Below are 20,190 nucleotides of genomic sequence, written 5' to 3' on the forward strand. Positions count from 1 at the left end.
ACGACAATCACGGCACGCACGGACATTTGACTCAAACCTTCAGGTATTCCACTTGCCCTGATTCATCCTGGCGGCTACTACGCACAGAATTACTTGACACCAACACACACACATACACACACACTCCTCTCTCTCTCTCTCTCTCTCTCTCTCTCTCTCTCTCTCTCTCTCTCTTGATATTTTACGCCCTTCCATCTATTTACGGGAAAACAAAAAGCTTCATTAATTATTTTTTTCCCCGTTAAATATAAGCATAATAGATTTCCATGTAAAGAGAGTTTCCAATTTCTTGTTTACTGCTGCTACTACTACTACTACTACTACTACTACTACTACTACTACTACTACTACTACTACTACTACTACTACTACTACTACTGCTACTACTACTACTACTACTACTACTACTACTACTACTACTACTACTAACACTATTACTACTACGGTTGCTATTACTACGATTATTTTTACTTTCATTCTACTAATCTGACGTAACAACCTGCTGCTGCTATTACTACTATTACTACTACTACTACTACTACTACTCCTACTACTACTACTGTTACTACTCATACTCAACTATACATGAGAAGAAAACACACACACACACACACACACACACACACACACACACACACACCAAACAAACATTTCCTCACAGTTGTAACCTCCCCCCTCTTCCACTTCCTCCTTACATTTTAAACTCGTGGAAAGGGCGATATGAAAGTTTAAACGCGAACCAAATATATTCATGCACAAATCCTCCCAAACACCATCCTTGAGCTCCTCTTTGTGCCTCCAACACAGTGACCTTGGCAGTGTTATTGATGGAAACCTAAAGACCTGTTTGTTTCTTATATAGCCTCACGATTAATCAGGTGTGAGTAATTGACTAATGGAAGAAGTTTAATGATTTTTTAAGAGAGAGAGAGAGAGAGAGAGAGAGAGAGAGAGAGAATTTTTCAACTCTGAGATTTTGCCACACCCATTTTCTTAATCACCAATCGCTGTATGACATGTTTTCTTATTTCACAGTCACTTCAACCTTTAGAAATATGGAAATGGCAAAATCTATCCCTCTTTTTCTTCCCCTTCTCGCTTGTGATGCTTGCACGGTGTGGCAGTGAAAGGGTTATTAGCTTGCGTCTGAAAACAATATACCAAATTAATAATGATGAATGTAATGAACTATGTGATGATAAAATGCGTTGATTGGTAAGTTTGATTTTTCTTTTATTTTTTTCCTTGAGGTGGGAGTTTGAATTTTATTTTCTGTTTATGTTAAAGTCAATTATCTTAACACAAATATAAGAAGTGATGTCGATGATATGCGTACTATAATGACGACATAAATGATTATATATACGCAAAAAAATAAGAATAAATAACTAACAATAAATGAAATATAAAAATAACGTCACATTTCTAAGTATTATGAGGTGCAAGGGTAACAAATGGGCGTATGACGAACACAAAGAGAGAGAAAAAATAACAGGGCAGGAGGACACACAGACACCACATCAAATGAAAAATAAATAAATAAAAAAAAAAAAACGTCACATCCATAGCTATCAAGAGGTGCAAGGGTAACAAATGACGAACACACGAATAATACGAAATACACAAAGAGAGAGAAGAATAACAGGGCAGGAGGACACACAGGTAACACTATATCAAACGAAAAAATAAAAAATAAAAAAAAGCTAAATTTCCAATCATTAAGAGGTGCAAGGATAACAAATGGGCGTATGACGAACACACAAATAATACAAAATACATAAAGAGAGAGAATAATAACAGGTAACATCACATCGACTGTACTAAAGAAAAGAGACGCCCTTACTTGACCAGACAGTGATCCTTTTAGCAGAGAAGTTGAGAGGAGGAAGACACCCCTGGTTTTTGTCCTCTTGTTATACCTACTTCTCTTACTGGATACGGCAAGGCACACACACACACACACACACACACACACACACACACACACACACACACACACACACACACACACACATACAAACACACGTCTCAGTACTTGTTTCCTATTTCTTGCAATGCCACTTCTCATAATTAAACATCTTATTTATACTCTCTGTCTCTGTCTGTCTGTCTGTCTGTCTGTCTCTCTGTCTGTCTCTCTCTCTCTCTCTGTCTCTCTCTCTCTCTCTCTCTCTCTCTCTCTCTCTCTCTCTCTCTCTCTCTCTCTCTTTCTGTAGATTGCAACTCTGTATTGAAAAACCACATCATTTTACTTTTTTTTTTCCTTCTTTTAATTCTTTTCCAATTCCTTTCTCTCTCTCTCTCTCTCTCTCTCTCTCTCTCTCTCTCTCTCTCTCTCTCTCTCTCTCTCTCTCTCTCATTAAAGCAGGGTGGGTGATAAAGAGGGTCTATTAACACCACATCACATTCACTGTATCATCAAACATATTCCACTCAGCCGCTCACATCCCCGCTAACTAATTGACCCAGCCTGAGGTGCCAATAACGACGCTAATAAGTACTCGGTGATTTAAAAGTTTCCCATTTTTTATTAAGTAACATACACTCTCCCTGGCTGGTCACTCGGAAAGCCACCTACGGAACACAAACGTCATACAAAACACTGCCTTTGATTGTATTGACTTGTATGGGTTTGAATCACTGAGTCAGCTGCACACACTTGCCTTACAACATAGTGACTTGTTCCTGTCGCAGAGCTGAGCAGACGGGGACGCCTTAATACTTGCCTTACTCAAACACCGGAATTGTATTGGGTGCAACGATGAAAGGCAAGGTTAAAGCAGGTAAATTAATTGATATAAACCTAATTCACTTAAACTCGGTAAGAACAATTATTCTACAATGGTGGTAAATAAGGTTAGGTTAGTACAGTTTAATGGGTCAACATTTCATCGTGATAAACTCTAAACGAGAACGTGTTTTGACATGAGAAGGAAGGTTACGAAAAGTGAACAGCTTACTCGGTACAAATATAACGAAACAGATCATACAAACTTAGAACGAAACAGTTTTATTTGTATGTAATAGTACGGAAATAGGATTGACCAGGAAATTAACTAACTAAAAATATCAGACACAAGGTGGGCGATAAAAAAAAAATGACCACAAGTGAGAAATAAATGGTTAAGGCAGGTAATTTAATGAAAGGCCATAAATTACCTGACACCAAACACAAGGTAGGCAAAAAAAAAAAAAAAGGTCACTTGAGCAAAGGTGAGAGAAACGAGTGTATGAGACAGGTTAGTTAATGAGAGATCACTTGAACAGGAGCATAATTTAGTGATAAAAGACCATTCTCCTTTTCCTTACATCAATCAAAAGACAAGGGACAGGTAGACAAATGAACCTAATGAAATGTACACCTGGATAAACCCAAATAATTACACAAAACCCTTCTCCATTTTCCAATATAGTTTTTAATGTTACGTGCGTTTGTTTGTCTTCGTAATGCTGCTGTTGATGCTAGTGAATGATGATGATGGTGATGATGGTGACAGTGGTGGTGGTGATGGTTCTGGCTGTGACGGGCACCAGCATGTGCTAATATAGTGACGTAACAGCATCACATCCTGCGGTGTCACGAGGTAGTTTCTGTGGTGATGCTGAGAGAGAGAGAGAGAGAGAGAGAGAGAGAGAGAGAGAGAGAGAGAGAGAGAGAGAGAGAGAGAGAGAGAGAGAGAGAGAGAGAGAGAGAGAGAGAGAGAGAGAGAGAGAGAGAGAGAGAGAGAGAGAGAGAGAGAGAGAGAGAGAAAGAAAGAGAGAAAGAAAACAGATAGATGAATAAAAAAAGGATAGACAGAATAATCAATAAAAAGAGACAGATAGATAGAAAAAAAGAAAAAAAAGAGACAAAGTATGACATAAAAAAACAAAATGAAATAACAAAGAGAGAGAGAGAGAGAGAGAAAAAAAAAACGATAAAAAGACACAAACAAATAGACAGACAGACGGATAGACAGATGCAGAGAAAGACAAACACCAAAAAAGCAAAATAGAAAAAAAAAAAAAAAAACTGACGTAAGAAAAGAAATAAAAGGTTAGAAAAAAAAAACGTCATATCTTCACTTGTATCTTCAGGAGCACCACACACACACACACACACACACACACACACACACACACACACACACACACACACACACACAGCACCTCAGTCGTAAAGCTCGTGGTGGTGTCTTCTGCGGGAGTGGTGGGCGGGCATCGGGGGCTGGGCGTGGTTGGTTAGTTCACATAGGGGTATTATCTCCCTCTGTGCAGGAACCCATCCATCCTGTTGCAACCGTCTGTGGTGGTGGTGGTGGTGGTGGTGGTGGTGGTGGTGGTGGTGGTGGTGGTGGTGAAGGAGGAAAACAAGGAACGAGAACAAGATGAACAGGAAGAAGTAGAAATAGAAGAAAAGAAAACAAGAGAAAAGAAGAAGAAAAAGAAGAAGAAGAAGTAGTAGAAGAAGAAGAAGAAGAAGAAGAAGTAGTAGAAGAAGAAGAAGAAGAAGAAGAAGAAGAAGAAGAAGAAGAAGAAGAAGAAGAAGAAGAAGAAGAAGAGAAAACGAAAACAGAACAACAACAACAACAACAGAAAGAACACATGAGGAAGAAGAACGCAAGAAAGACGAATTGAACCAAAATACCAATTCACCAAAAATGAAATAAAAAAAGATGAAACAAATAAAGAAAAAAAGAAGAGGAGAACGAGAAAAAGAAATAGTAAACAGAAGAATAAAGAATGCATAAAAGAAGAGAACGAGAGCGAGAGTGACGGGGAGGGTGAAGAAAAGAGAAGAAAGAGAGAGAAGAGGTATAAAGAGAGAAGAGAGAAGGGAGAAAGAGAATGGAGGGAGGCGTGAATTACTTGAACACTACAAAATTATTCATCTACAGCATCACTATCATTATTATTATTATTATTTTTATTATTATTATTATTACTATTATTACAGACACGTCGAGAATATGAAACTTTTCTCAATTTCCTCGCCCTAATTTTAATAACGACGCGGAAAAGACGAAAAAAAAAATCATATCTAGTTATTACCAGAGAGAGAGAGAGAGAGAGAGAAAGAAAAAGAGAGAAAGGAAAAGAAAAGAGAAAGAGAAAGTCATACAAATAGACAAATAAAAAAATATAGACAAATGAATGAATAAAAAAACAGACAAATAAATATAAAAAATGAAAAAAAAAAAAGAGAGAGAGAGAGAGATCCACAGCACTCTCACCTCCCAAACGACCCTGTACTAAAAGAAATTACTGAAAGATAGTACAAAATAACTAGCCAACTTTCCCAGACACACTTACTTGTTAGGATCCGCTTCTTGTAACGAGAGGGAATGGTCGAGACAGAGACTTCGGCTGGAGGGGAACCTGTGGTGGAGGTGGGCGGCGGTGGGCGGGGCGAGAAGGCGCAGGGTGGTGAGGTGAGGAGATTGGAGGTGGGGAGAGTGAGAGATGCCCGCTAGAGGTTTGAGAAGCACCACCGTTCTGTCGTCCACCATTGTAGCGCCTGTGTGTGTGTGAGAGAGAGAGAGAGAGAGAGAGAGAGAGAGAGAGAGAGAGAGAGAGAGAGAGAGAGAGAGAGAGAGAGATTTCATGTTGGTTTCCTGCTTTCTGGCATCAATTTCGTCTTCTAATTTCCATATTGACTATTTATTTATTTATCTATGAATTTGCTTTTTTATTAAGAGCAATTTCCTGTTTTTTTTCCTGATATCTTTCTCTTCTCACTCATCCACTCACTCATACATTTATTTATACATTAAGTCTTATCACTTGATCACAGCCATGCTTCAAATTGTATCCTTATTTCCCTATCGTAATAAAAAAAAGTTCTTAATTTCTGATGTTTTTTTGTACTTTTCCTAATATTTTCTCTCCATTTTCCATTTTCTGGCTCCCGTATTGTATTTCCTTCTCGGCACGACATTAACTTCTTTCCTTTTATCTGTTACATATTTTAGGGGAAAAAATCTCTTCCTCTTCTTACCTCCCCATAATGATATGTCCCCTTTTTTTTCTAATCCCCTTTTATCTTTGAATTCAGTATGGTTTCTCCTTATATTGGTTTTCGAAGTAAGCTCTCCTTTTGACCTGTGTCCCTCGCTCTCCCTTGGCTCTGATGCTGCTGCCTTTCTTCTCTCCTTCCCCGAAACTTGATCACTATTCTCTTCTTTATCTTTCCTATTACTCGTCCCTTCTTTCTTATAGCCTAAGTTAATCAGTCAGTTAAGTAATCCTCTCACACCACTCGCCGTTTCCAGGCAAAGGGCGCCTCGTCTTTCCTTTGACTCGACGCCTCATAGTCCGTTTACTTACAAGTTTCAGCGTCTGATCTTCACAAGTTCTAACAAGCTCCATAAAACTACTGTGGGGATTAAAGAGTGCCTTCGTGATTCTTGTGACTTTTGAAGGAGAGTTATGTGCCCGGTGGAGGATAAACAGTGGGAACCAAACGATACATCGATGTGGACTTTGAAGAACAGTACTTATGACAGCCTAGTGTTTCAGAATAAGATTTAAAACCAGTCCCTTCCCATCACCTCTCTGCCTTCCTACCACGCCTGAAGGAAGAGGCGGCATATGACCCCACAGCTACAGTGCCCTGACCGGAGCTATCAGCGTGGCGCGGTACTCACTGGTGGAGAGAGTGGTAGCTCTGCGGGACAGGGACCATCTGAAGGAGGTGCGCACATCTCGGGCGCGCTGTCTTGCCTTGCTGAGGAAGGGCGCCGTGGAGAGAGTGTACAGCAGCGGATTGATGGCAGCGTTAAGGGGCAGCACGAACACCGCCACCCACGCGAACACCTGCACAGGGAAGGGCGTGACCAAGGAGATGCTGCGGAGGGGCTCAGGTCACGTGTACAGGCGAAAGATGAATAGGTGATGTTGCATAAGGTTAACAGTGATGGGCGTAACATGTACAGGTGATGCTGCAGGTGAAGTCAATCAAGGTGAGTGAGGTGAATCACGTCACTAGGTATAGTAATGAGTAAAAAAGTGGCTCTTTCACCCAAAAACACCAGATGAAACAAGGGAGAGTTATCAAATGAACAATGTCCTTATGGGCAACGTGATGTGTGCCGCGTGACTCGAGGCGAGCCAGGCCACAGACACAAGCATCGAGGTGAGGAAGACGCGAGGCGCTGCACCACCATTACACGAACGATGACGCCACTCACCTGGGGCGGGATAGTGACGCCTGCGAGGGATACCACGCCCAGCAGGATGATGGGCAGCCAGCAGGCGGCGTCCGTCACCACTATGAGCGTCATCTTCCGCGCCATGATGGACTCACGCCGCTGAAAGTCGTTCCTGACGGCTGCGCGGGAGGTGCGGGCGGCCAGGTACATCCGCCAGTATGACACGGCGATGACGGAGAAGGAGGCGAGGTTGAGTGCTGTGTGGTGGCACAGGAATGTAAGGCTTTGCTGTGTTGCACCTCCTCTACCGCCATTACATCCAACACCAATGCTTGTTTATTCTAAGAGACTTACATCCCCTCTGTCTGTCTGTCTGTCTGTCTATCTTTTAGCATGTTAGAATATTGGAATAACTGTCAGTCTGTCTATTTGTCAGTCTCTCTGCCACTCTGTCCCTCTGCCTGTCTGTCTGTCTGCCCGTCTCTTTGCCGGTCAACGTGCCTGATTGTCTGTCTATCTACAGTACCTGTCTTTCAATCAGTCAGTCTGTCTACTTGACTAACTTCTACAGTTTTTCAACTTTTTGCGCGTGTGTTGGTGTGTGTGCCTGTCAGTTTGTGTGCTCACCTCCACAAAGCCTACCAATTGTCCTTCATCCTCCATCAACCTTCCTGAAACCTTTTCCTGCAATCCTACAACAATATTTTTCAAACCTCCACATACCGAAAATAACTCTTTCACACACACACACACACACACACACACACACACACACACACACACACACACACACACACACACACACACACACACACACACACGGTACAATCCCTAAAGTACATAATTAAAAAAGGGTTATCCAATATCAGTTAAAAGGCAATATATCGTGAAACCTTCCTTTGGAGAGAATTCAGGACATAGGTAAGAGACAATGCAGAAAGGCAGAGAGTTCCAGAGGTCAACATTAAAAGGGATGAAATATAAAGAATAATATTTAACTCTTGCATTAAAGAAGTGGACAGAATAGGGATGAGAGAAAGAAGGAAGTGTTGTGTAGCGAGGCGGTATAGCAGGAGGGAAGAATGCAATTAGGAAGACCAGTTAGGAAGATCAGAAGAACAGTTAGCGTGGAAGTATCGATAAAAGATAGCAAGAAACATTACAGCGATGAGAGAGAGAGAGAGAGAGAGAGAGAGAGAGAGAGAGAGAGAGAGAGAGAGAGAGAGAGAGAGAGAGAGAGAGAGAGAGAGAGAGAGAGAGAGAGAGAGAGAGAGAGAGAGAATCAAATCAGTCAGCTATAGGAGAGGTGTTGACAATACGAAATTATTCTAATTCCAACTCTTTAGCAGGCCAGTACGTGTGAAACTCCATACATGTGAAGCGTACTCTATATATGAACAGATTAGGCCCGTGTACAGACTAAGCAGATGAGAAATAAGAAAAAAAATAGTCAAGGGGCAAAGAATCTCATGTACTCCCTTGCCAAACCTTACCAGCTTCCCATAATTCCCCCACCAACACTCACGCCCCACCACGAGCTTTGCCTTACCTAAGAAGACAAACACGGAGTACTGCCACCCGTTCGGCTTCTCGTGGGTGATGTGCAGCGCCAGACACACGCCAGACCTCCCGTAGAAGTTCCTAAAAGAGGGAGAGGTGTACATGTAACCCTTCGAATATCAATGAGATGAATAACTTCGATTTTTGAGGCTTTAGATGATTTTAGTTAGCGTAGATACGAGTGCAAGGAAACTCTAAAGAAAGGAAGGAAGGAAATAAGTACATGAGAAAAGAAGAAAAGCGGAAAAAATGAAGAAACACACAAATAAGAGAGCTATTAACTAAAAATACAAGAAGAAAAATGTATTCGTAATATAAACCTGAAGAAAATTTCCAGACATCTCGTGGCAGATCTTGGAGGAGAGAAAGATGCCTGCGTGTGTGATTTGAGTAACAGTTAAACTTTAAATTGACCTAGTTCCCTGGAATAGCCCTACACAATTTAATTACTAAATGGAAGCCACACTCTATATCTCGTGAAGAAATTTTCTGAAGTAAGGAAACATACAAATTGAATCCTTTAAGCAAACACGTGGAATGTAATAAAGTCTCTACTTCCCTCTCGTGATGATACTGAAATATATATGTGGTAGTCTTGACTCGTGCTAGGTGATGTTATTAAGTGTGAGGAGAAGATACAAAGGCTACAGATGACACAAACTCAAAGGGAAGGCTGGAGATACTGACGAGACAGCGACGAGAGAAAGGGAAAGGAATTAAATGAGGATGAAAAAAAAAATTGTAAGGAAGCTTGAAAAATAGCAACGTCAGTAGAAGGAAGACAGAGAGAAGAAAAATTGTCAAAGGGATGATGATGATGATGAGAGAGAGAGAGAGAGAGAGAGAGAGAGAGAGAGAGAGAGAGAGAGAGAGAGAGAGAGAGAGAGAGAGCGTGAATGTCAATGAGTATAGGAATAATAAGCGTGAATTAGCGTGCGTTCATGTGTGTGTGTGTGTGTGTGTGTGTGTGTGTGTGTGTGTGTGTGTGTGTGTGTGTGTGTGTGTGTGTGTGTGTGTGTGTGTGTGTGTGTGTGTGTGTGTGTGTGTGTGTCCGTGTGTCCGTGCGTATGGGCGTGTTACCTGAAGTAGGGGATGTCGAGGAGCGGGAGGGCGGCCAGGAGGGTGACGCACGCCCACACCACGGCCATTATAGTGCGCGTCCCAGCCATGGTGAGGCGAGGCACTTGGAAGGGAAACACAATAACCACCAGCCGCTCTACTGTGATGACTGGGGAGAGAGAGAGAGAGAGAGAGAGAGAGAGAGAGAGAGAGAGAGAGAGAGAGAATTAACTTTTGATATAAATTCGACAACACCAGTACAATAATAATCTAATTACAATACATGCACACAAATAAATCTTTTTCTCTCCCGTGGGAAAAGAGAACGCCAGAACTATTGTATCTCTTCAACACACGCTCATGGCTCAACGCACCTCTCTCTCTCTCTCTCTCTCTCTCTCTCTCTCTCTCTCTTGGTCAGTATCCTTATCTCTCTTTGTCTATGTTGGTCTTTATCTGTGTCTATTTATCTTTTTTTTTGTATATTTCTTTGTCATTCCTGTATTTTTCTCTCTTTTTTTTCCCCTATGTGTCAACCTGTGTGTTTAGTTTCCCTGTCTTCCACCATCTCTCTCTCTATCTCTCTCTCTCTAACCTTTCCTGGCCCTCACTCCCTCCCTCTCTTGCCTCGTCCAATGCATGCTTTTATATTCATAGCGAGGAAAGATTCAAAGAGATATAGAAAAAAAATGAACAAATAAAATGTGTAAGTAAAAACGCGCCAAAGTTTGATACTGAATCGTCACTTCTGTGTTTGAGATTTTATTACATTTTCATTCCTCTCCCGTTTACACACACACACACACACACACACACACACACACACACACACACACACACACACACACACACACACACACACACATTCTCTCTCTCTCTCTCTCTCTCTCTACATCACAAGAAGACTCGCTTACAACTTTAAAACATCATGAATAAAAAAAAGATCGCCAGTAATTCCACATCCACCGCGTCTGGTTGTGCAGGCGGCTTGGGAGTGAGTTATTGACTGGCATGGAAAGTCAAGTTAATGGTCTCAAAAGTCGGGAGCCAAGTTAAGTAAAATTGGCGACCTTAATCATGTAAGAAAATGAAGAAAACGGAAAACGACAGCACACGAACTGGAAGATGTCAGGTGAATAATTCTTACAATATTTCGATAGCAAATTGGATTGTCTTAGAATTCAAACGAGCCTAAGAGAATAAGAAATATACAAATAAACATAAAAATCAATGCAATTAAATAAACGGGAGATGTATTTAATCATATAATCTTAAAACGTAACAGCGAAGGATGAATAAAAGAATAAAAATAATCACATGAAATATCCTGAAAAATAAAACAGATAATCTTGAAAACTGGAAAAAAAAGTCAACAAAAAGTAAAGCAAACAGCCATAGAGTCAGTATAAAGCTAAGACTCCGGCAATGGTATAAAGCTGCGAGAGGGCGGCATGGGGAGTGTAGTGCGGGCGAGGCATGGCGGTGGAAATCAAGCCGTAGCAAACACGTGTCCATCAAGAAACAAAGCCCTTTTCGTCAGGTTTCATAATGGAGTCCTGGCTTTTGTGTCTTCCCGGCGTCACCACGTCATGCTGGTCACCTATCATGTGTCACCTGTCATGTATCCCCTAACACACTGCCCACTCATTCCCATGTCACCTATTCTAAGGGAAAAAATGTTTATTGTTTTGTCGCTTCTACTTTTATGGGTATTTAGATATTTGAGTGATAGTTGACATTTCATTTCTTCTTCATTCCTTTCTCTCGTAAACTCTAGAACTCCCTGCGTGTTTCTACTCGTATATCTTCTCTCTCTGTGATTTAAACCCTTTCAAGATGGAAGTTACAATTCTCTCTCAAAATTAGTACATTCAAATCTCAATCCTCTTAATTTGTTGTTTCTATTTCTAATTGTTTGCTTCTCTTGAATTTGAAGAGTATCATAGTTTTGTGGCTTTAGCTTTCATCTTAACACTTTTATGTAATTCAGTATTTTAATTCAACGTGAGCTAACCAGAAGTGTTACGGCGCCACATACAAGTTTTTTTTTTTATCTATTCAACTTCATTTGATTTCCATGTTAGTGTTTTTTTTATCAAGTCTCCGCGATACATAACGTTAATTTAGCTTCCTATGACAACAAAATTCACTTACAGCAAACCCAGTTAGTTTTTTTCCGTGGTAAAAAGTTAATGTTTTTTTTTTAATTCACTTATTCTTTCTATAAACTCTTCATTAATCTTATGTACCAAGTCTCCATGACACATAACGTTAATTTGGCTTCCTAACAACAAAACTCACTTACAGCAAACCCAGTTAGTTTTATTTCCGAGGTAAAAGTTAATGTTTTTTTTTTTTAATTCACTTATGCTTTCTATAAACTCTACATTAAACTTTCACAGTTAGCAGAATAATTCCGTTTACATAAGCAACTATTCTGATTCCCTGTCCCGTGACGCATGTACTCACACTCCGCCTCGCAGCACCAACACAACACTAATCGCATCTTCCACTGCCATGCACGAGGAAGCAGCGACGAGCCACACGTTCCCTGCACGGCTGAAGTGACTGTGCTGTGAATTGCCGCACAAACCGAGCAACATATTACCGCTATTTGTATTTTTCATCTGTTTCATTCATAATTGTTTTGATAAGCTGGGAACGAGGGACTTTATAAACAGACTTACCAGCTTATCTTTTTATTACCGAGGTGATAGTCCTGTGACGTGATCGATTGTGCCGGATAAGAATGGGAGAACTCTGCCTTTTTTTTTTTATTCCTTTATGTGGTTTAGGAATAGAAATCTGTGAGTTATTCCCTTACTCTGGATAGAAATGGGATAAATGTGACTTAATGGACCTTCACCTCTCCATCACTGGCTCTCCTCACAACTTCCACAGTGTCAAAGCTTCCTCCTGTGTCCTCCAGCTGGATATCCAATTTAATCCTTTGCTGACCTCTCACTCTTCCTACCATGCAATTGCTTTCCATACCTGCCTCAGTACGTATCCTAAGAACTTCACCTCAGAGAACTAAAATCAAGGGAAATAAAATCAGAAACGAGTACAAGACTTCACATTAAAACTTTACTGAATCTCCATTCTTCTAATTTTTCCACAATTCTGAACCCTCAAGCTGATTCTTTATATACCACTTCGATAAGCTCAGATGAAAGGTGAGTCAGTGCAGAGGATAATACCATACCAGGTGTACTCAATCTCTTCAGTACAACGTTTTCCCTATTCATTGTGCTTACTATTTGGTGATCTTATATAGCTTCAGACACTATGTGGGGATTAAAATAGTGAAGACCCAGGCCATTAATCTTCTGACCTCTATAGACTTTTCCTAATATAAATAAAAATAGTCTATTCATATCCCGAAACTCATGGTAAAAATGCGTCCCAGTACTAAAGTTAGAAGTCGTTCAAAGCCAGATGGTTCAATGTTTCGAATTGTTTGTTCATTTCTTTGTCACAATCATGCTCTTTTTTACTACTTGTTGCCTTTCTCCCTATATCAATTCCCGGAGCTGGAGGAATGGAAAAGTCTTGGTTGCTGGATAAAGTTTAAGTCGATTAAGTTTTTATCGAGGTTGTTGTTGAAGTTGTAAAGTTGTTATGAATTACGCGTTCCTGCTTACTCGTACTTACTATTCCCTATGGAGTACTTCCTGGAGGTTGGAGGGATGGAAAGGGATTGGTTGCCGGGGAAAGATGAAAGAAGAATAGCCTTTTGTTTTTCCCTCTCTCTATCCTTAAAAACACATCCTTTAACAGTTTCCTGAAAGTTAACGGGCGGAACACCAGTGAAAGGTTTAGAAGGGGGAAAAATATGCCGCATTAAAAAGGTTAATAAATCTCTCCTAACTTCCAAACCCCCTCTCTCTCCTACATCCCTCTCAATAGTTAGTCCTTTTCCTCATTCCTCTTCAGCTCTTTCGATCTCCAGAACTCTACACTTAGAATTACCCCCCAGCTTCCCTCTCCCTTTCTTTCTCTCCCTCTGACTATATAGCTCCTTTCACCCTCCAGAACTCTTCACTTAAAAATACCCCGCTCCTCAGTTTCTCTCTCCCCCTTTCTCTCTCCCCACTGACGATTTATCTCTACCGTCTCTCGCCTTTCCTTCTCTCCTGGATCCACCTTACCTGTAAAATCTAAGAACACAAAGTAAATATCCTGCCTCACTTCACCCGCCTTACCTGTGAGAGTGAAGACAGAGAGCTCGCTGGAGAAAGTAGAGAGGAAGCCCGCCAGCTGACAGAGGGGCGAGGTCCTCCACACAGCGTCGTAGATGAAGTACACGCCGCGGTAGGTGACGTCCACAGCAGCGATGATCAACAGGTAGAGGCCCATGCACAGGTCACCCAGCGCTAGGTTGGTGATCAGGAACGAGTGCACCTGGTGACGGAGGAGAAGGAGGAGGAGGAGGAGGAGGAGGAGAAGGAAGATAAAGGAAAAAAGAAGGACAAGAAGATGAAGACGAAGAAAAAGTGGTACAAGGAGAACAAGAATAATAATAACAAGAGAGAGAGAGAGAGAGAGAGAGAGAGAGAGAGAGAGAGAGAGAGAGAGAGAGAGAGAGAGAGAGAGAGAGAGAGAAAGAGAGAGAGAGAGAGAGAGAGAGAGAGAGAGAGAGAGAGAGAGAATTAAAAGCCCTGTTATCGAAGTGCTCGCGGCGTCAATTCTAATAACTAATTCGAAAATAATTATCGAAGAACAAACAGATTCTCATAAAATCCTCCTCTCCCCAATTCTCTCTCTCTCTCTCTCTCTCTCTCTATCTGTTTCCTTCTTTCTTTCCTCTCTCTCCATTGATGTTTCTCCTCTTCCTATCATTTTCCATTCCTCATCACATTCTTTCTGTCTTCTTCCATCTCTTCACGCGCCACCTCATAACTCTGTCTCTCTCTCTCTCTCTCTCTCTCTTCTTTCGTTTTTCCTTCTTTGTCTTTTCTTTCTCCCTATTGGTTTCCTATTCACCAATCTCTCTTTTCATTTCTTTCTCTTTTCCTCCCTTTTTCTCACATGTCGCTACGTCCCTCTCTCTCTCTCTTTCTCTCTTTTTATTTATACCATGTGGGCTTTTCATGGGAATTTCTGGGCTAAAGGGAATACTTTTTGTGGCACCTCCTATCTCAAAGCCCACCCGCTAGGAAACCGTTGCCCCGAGTGAGGAAGCCCAACCTACACTCGGACCGTGGACAGGATTCGAACCCGTGCGCTTGGAGACCCCTCGGACCCCAAAGCAGGCATTGTTCCACTGTACCACGGCGTCCCTCTCACTGCTCTTGTCTTGAATGTCTGAAGTATTTCCTTTCCTCTAGTTTATTCTTATTTTTTCCTCTTGTGTTACGTTTTCTCTCTCGCTATTTGATTCCTTTGTTTTCCTCTGCCTTCCTTCCTTCTTTTGTTTCTTTTTCTTGTTTTCATATTTTTTTCTTCATCATTATCATCTTTTATTTCTTTTTTTTTTGTCTTCTCAACTCTCATGCATTAATTTTCTTTTTATTTCCTCTATCGCGGTACTTTCTATTTCATTCTTATTCATTTTTTACTAAAGCTCTTTCCTTTCGTCTCTTTCCCTTTACTCTGTTTCTATAATCCCTCTTCCTCACTCTCCCTCTCCCTCCAAAGTGTTAAATCCTTCACCTTTCTTTTTTTCTCTCTCTCTCTCTCTCTCTCTCTCTCTCTCTCTCTCTCTCTCTCTCTCTCTCTCTCTCTCTCTCTCTCTCTTCCACTATCTCGCTTTCAATTCTCTTTTTCATATTCAACTAAGGACTATCTCTTGCAATCCTGTCTATTATTTTTTGCACTCCATTTCTCACAGCCGTACATCAAAATATCTTCCTTTATCTTCCTTTTCTCTAATATATTCTGTTCAATTCGCTTCTTCCTTTCCACTATTTTTTTTCTCTCATTTTCTCTCTTCTTTCTTTAAAATTCTACATGTATACTTTTCGTGGCTAATTAATGTTTTTTCTTTAATCTTTTTTCCTTTCTTCTCAATGTCATGGCCTTATCCTGTTTTGCTAAGTTATTTCCACTAAATTCTGCTTCTCCCCTTTTATTTCACTTTTAGATATATAGTTTTCTTAGCTGACAATTTTTTTCTTTTATTTATTTTCCCTTCTTTTCAAAATCCTGTCCTTTTTCTAACGATACTAAGGTCTCTTTTCTTTCAGGTTTGCGTTTTCTATTTTTATAATGAAAACAGGTAATTTCCTTCGCTAATAGATGTCTTTGTTTCCTCTTTTCTCTTGCCTCTAAAACACCTGTCACCTGCCACCGTCTGCTCTTACTTTCTTTCCCTTGCTTCTAAAACACCTGTCATCTGCACACCACTGTATATCCTCGCGTATTAATGAGAACCTGAAGATACACCTTTCAAAAGCTTTCCCCTGTCCTTATAAAGTCGCCGATCTCCTTTCATGCTTCTGTCCCGGTATCTCAAGACGTTCCCCTTTTCCTCTTACCCACCGATACACTGTCCTTCTCTCGTCTCCGCGGCTTGCATAGAATTTTTCCCTCCTCCCTTCTCATTCTGAAACTCACACCTTTGCTCTCGCATCCACCCTAACCATAAAGATATAAGCAAAATAACATCATAAACATGAATACTGCAAACTGAAGGGGGTAAGAAAAGATAAAATTGTAGTAAAGGGTTCTAACACAGGCATCAATCAAAGGCAGGCTCTCCAGAACACACTAATACGCTGAACTCCCACGCCTGTTACGACACTGCACAGGGGTGAAGCGAGGGCAGTAATTGGGTGTGGGGAGAACAAGGCGAGGTAATTAACAGGAATCACACGGAGGAGAATCTACAATACATACGTACAATGAATGATATGGTAAATACTAGTATGTTGCTGCCGCTACTGCTGTTAATAGTTCTATAGCAACAATAACGACGACTATTCTACTATTACTACTACTACCACAGGAATAAGAAGAACAGAACAACAACAAACACCTACTATTATTATAACATGAAGAAGAAAATTATAACAACAAAAACTGCTCCTACAACTGCTACCATGACTACCACCACCATCACTACTACTACAGCTACTATTACTAATACTACTACTATTTATAACAACAGTAACTACTACTACTATTACTACTACTACTACTACTACTACTACTACTACAACGACAATAAAAACAACAACTACTACTGCTACTACTACTACTACTACTACTACTACTACTACTACAAGAATAACAACAAAAAACAACTGCTACAACCATCACCACAATAACCACCACCACCATCACCACCACCACACTCCCTTACCTTATTATCCGTCTCATAGAGGAGGCGCCACACAATTACCAAGGAGTTCCCAGAGAGAGCGAGGGAGGCCAGCACCCAGACACATACACGCAGCACGCCGTTGGTCATTAGGTCTTCGCAGGAGCTGAATTGGTCTGGCAGTGGGTAGCAGTGAGGAACCCGCCGCGCAAGACAACAGAAACGGAACTCATCTATCCACCTGCCGAGAAAGAAGAATGCCTGTGTGTGTGTGTGTGTGTGTATGAGGAGTGGGTGACTCGAGATGGTGTTTATTCAAGCTACAGGATTCATAACAGGTGGTTTTGAGTGATGTTTTGTAGTGGGTGAGTGAAGTTTTGGCGTTGGACGAGTATAGTTAGATGAGTTTTGCAGAAGTTTTGAAGGAAAGGAAGTGTGTTTTGGAGTTTGGAAGGAAAGAGTGAGTGAGTTTTGGAGGAGTTTTGAGAAGGGAAGTGTGATTGTAGTCTCGAAGGAAAGAGTGAGTGAGTTTTGGAGGAGATTTGAGGGGAAAGGAAGTGTGTTTTGAAGTTTAGAAGGGAGAAAGATAAGTTTTGCAGGAATTTTGGGGGAAAGAGTGAGTTCTTGCTGTTTTGAGGGTGAATGAATGAGTTTTGCAGGAGTCATGAGGAGAAATAATGAGTCTTGCAGTTTAGAGGCGAATGAGTGATCTTGCAGGAGTTTAAAGTCGAAAAGAAAGTTTTGCAGGGTTCTATAAGGAAAATGGAGTGTGTTTTGCAAGTGTAGAAAAGAAGGGAGTGACATATTGTAATAATGTAGAATAGATTGGTGGGTGGGTGGTGTAAAGAAACTCAGGGAGAGCAGGAACACTTTAACCAATCTGCGCACTCCTTTCTCCAGCACACCGCGGCGTGATTCTCCTGACGTGTATATATACTGCTCTACCTGCCTGCCTGTGTCATTCTGTCCTGCTCTCCCTGAGTTTCTTTACACCACCGTCCCACCAAAGAAGGGAGTGTTGAGTTTTGCAGTTTAGAAGGAATGAGTGACTTTGCAGCAGTTTAGTGGGAAAGAGACTTAGTTTTTCCATGAATTTAGAGGAAGATAGTTTTTTCAGGAGTTTAGAGGTAGAAAGAGTGAGCTTTGTAATTATGAGGGCGAATGAATGAATTTTGCAGTTTAGAAGAAAAGGAAATAAATATTACAACAATTCAAAGTGAAAAGAAATAGAATACTAATCAGTAATAAATGAAATATCGCGCTAAGGAATGGATGGAGTATGAAGACAAGAAGTTTCAGGTCTGGAGTAAAGGGAAAGAAGATTCACGATACGGGGCAGATTTCAGGATAGTGTTTCGTTACTCTCGCTCGTGGCAGAATAAAACAAACGCAGAGGGACAATGCAGAGGAACACGTACTAACAACAGGTAGGTGCGCTCTTACCTACTTCACAATGACAGGGAGAGAGTAAACTACATACAATAAAACAGTATTGCAAACCCTGACGAGGCATTCAAAAACACAACTTTTCACACAGACACATCCAAACAACACTGGCACCGTTACGTTATATATTTTGAGAAATCGTCAACTCTTTCCTTACGATAGTTTTCAATGCGGTGTTTTTAGATAGGATATGAAAATTAACATATAGATGAGTTTAAGCATAGACGAGAATATTTCAAACTTTAAGAAGAAAAGGAATGAAAATGTGCAGGATAAACACTTCATTAAAAATCCAAGGCACTTCACTCCTGAGGTAAGCGAGTTGGTGTAGACAGCGAGAGTTTAGATGACGAGAGATCAAAGTTGCGATTTTTTTAAATTTATACAAAGTGGGCTTTTCACGGGAATTTATGAGCTAAAGGGGGTACTTTTTGTGGCACCTCCTATCTCAAAGCCCACCCGCTCGGAAACCGTTGCCCCGAGTGAGGAAGCCCAACCGTGAGATGCGGGAGACTCCTAAGCTACAAGCCGTGAACTGAGCCACCGTTGCCGTGGTTGTGGGGAAATGAGACAGATCAAAGGGGAGGAGCGGCACACCTGAAGCTTCTCTGGTCAGATCACAGCCATCGCGAGACGAAATATATGTTCTTGACAGGTATTAATTAAAGAAAGAGCTTCTAGGAGAACATTTTTGGCCTCCTTTTTCTTCTCAGTCCTTTTCACACGGTATTTTATTAACTTTAGCCAGTCTCTTTCATATATAAATAATACTCTTAATCAAGACAGCCAGGTATAAGGAAGAGAAGTAAAGCGACAGTGGTACTCCTAATCACTGTCACCTTCACGTAATCTCGCTAAGGTGATAAGCAATGGAGTCAAGGTGAGGCTGCGGAGAAGACACAGGAACATAAGGGAATACAAAGGAAGGACAAATAACAGATTTCATAATGGCCTTTTGCGAAGCTGATAATGTAAGTTATACGATCTCAGAGATGAGGAATACTAAGAGAATTAAAATAACGAAACACACACACACACACACACACACACACACACACACACACACACACACACACACACACACAAGAGACTGTTTGTGTTACATTACGTTAAAAATAAGAATTGAGGAATGGTAAGACGATGAAAAATAACACATACACAAAAGGCAACTCTGATAGAACTACCACACAGACCAACAAGATAATAATTGTGGGAACTGTCACCAGAAAAAAAGAACTACTTCATCCTTGGTAAATGAAAAGAAAGGAAAAAGGAAAGAAAGCCACGAATTAGCTGAAAAATGTAACTTTTCAAACATTCTAATTTAACACTACAGTCTGTTAAGTATTCCTGTAACCTAGAGAAGATAAAGCTAATCTGATACTCTCTCTCTCTCTCTCTCTCTCTCTGTGTGTGTGTGTGTGTGTGTGTGTGTGTGTGTGTGTGTGTGTGTGTGTGTGTGTGTGTGTGTGTGTGTGTGTGTGTGTGTGTGTGTGTGTGTGTGTGTGTGTGTGTGTGTGTGTGTGTGTGTGTGTGTGTGTGTGTGTGTGTGTTGATAGCAATAACTTTTAAACATTTCACACATTTCACACTAGTTTGAACGATAAAAATATACCAGTAAGGCAGCAAAGGGATAAACATGGCTGGCTGAACAAAGCACCACGAAGCAAATTACCCAGATTTTCTCCATGTGTGGGTGGCGAAGAACAAAGCCAGGCATGCTGTCCCTTT

The 20,190-nt window shown here is 40.9% G+C and overlaps 1 protein-coding gene across 1 annotated transcript in view; it reads right to left on the reverse strand.

Annotated features, from left to right (window-relative positions):
• Positions 1-6,499: 6,499 nt before the first annotated feature.
• Positions 6,500-20,190, reverse strand: part of LOC123510363 (G-protein coupled receptor GRL101-like) — an 80,147-nt gene continuing 66,456 nt past the window's right edge. The window contains exons 21-26 of the mRNA XM_045265457.1: positions 17,056-17,254; positions 13,955-14,153; positions 9,771-9,918; positions 8,680-8,771; positions 7,170-7,387; positions 6,500-6,795 (exon numbers count right to left, since the gene is read on the reverse strand). Coding sequence (XP_045121392.1) covers positions 6,583-6,795; positions 7,170-7,387; positions 8,680-8,771; positions 9,771-9,918; positions 13,955-14,153; positions 17,056-17,254 — 1,069 coding nt within the window. The 3' untranslated portion in view covers positions 6,500-6,582. The remainder of the gene's footprint in view (positions 6,796-7,169; positions 7,388-8,679; positions 8,772-9,770; positions 9,919-13,954; positions 14,154-17,055; positions 17,255-20,190) is intronic.

The sequence above is a fragment of the Portunus trituberculatus genome, chromosome 28, assembly GCF_017591435.1.
Source record: "Portunus trituberculatus isolate SZX2019 chromosome 28, ASM1759143v1, whole genome shotgun sequence".
NCBI classification, from domain to species: domain Eukaryota; kingdom Metazoa; phylum Arthropoda; class Malacostraca; order Decapoda; family Portunidae; genus Portunus; species Portunus trituberculatus.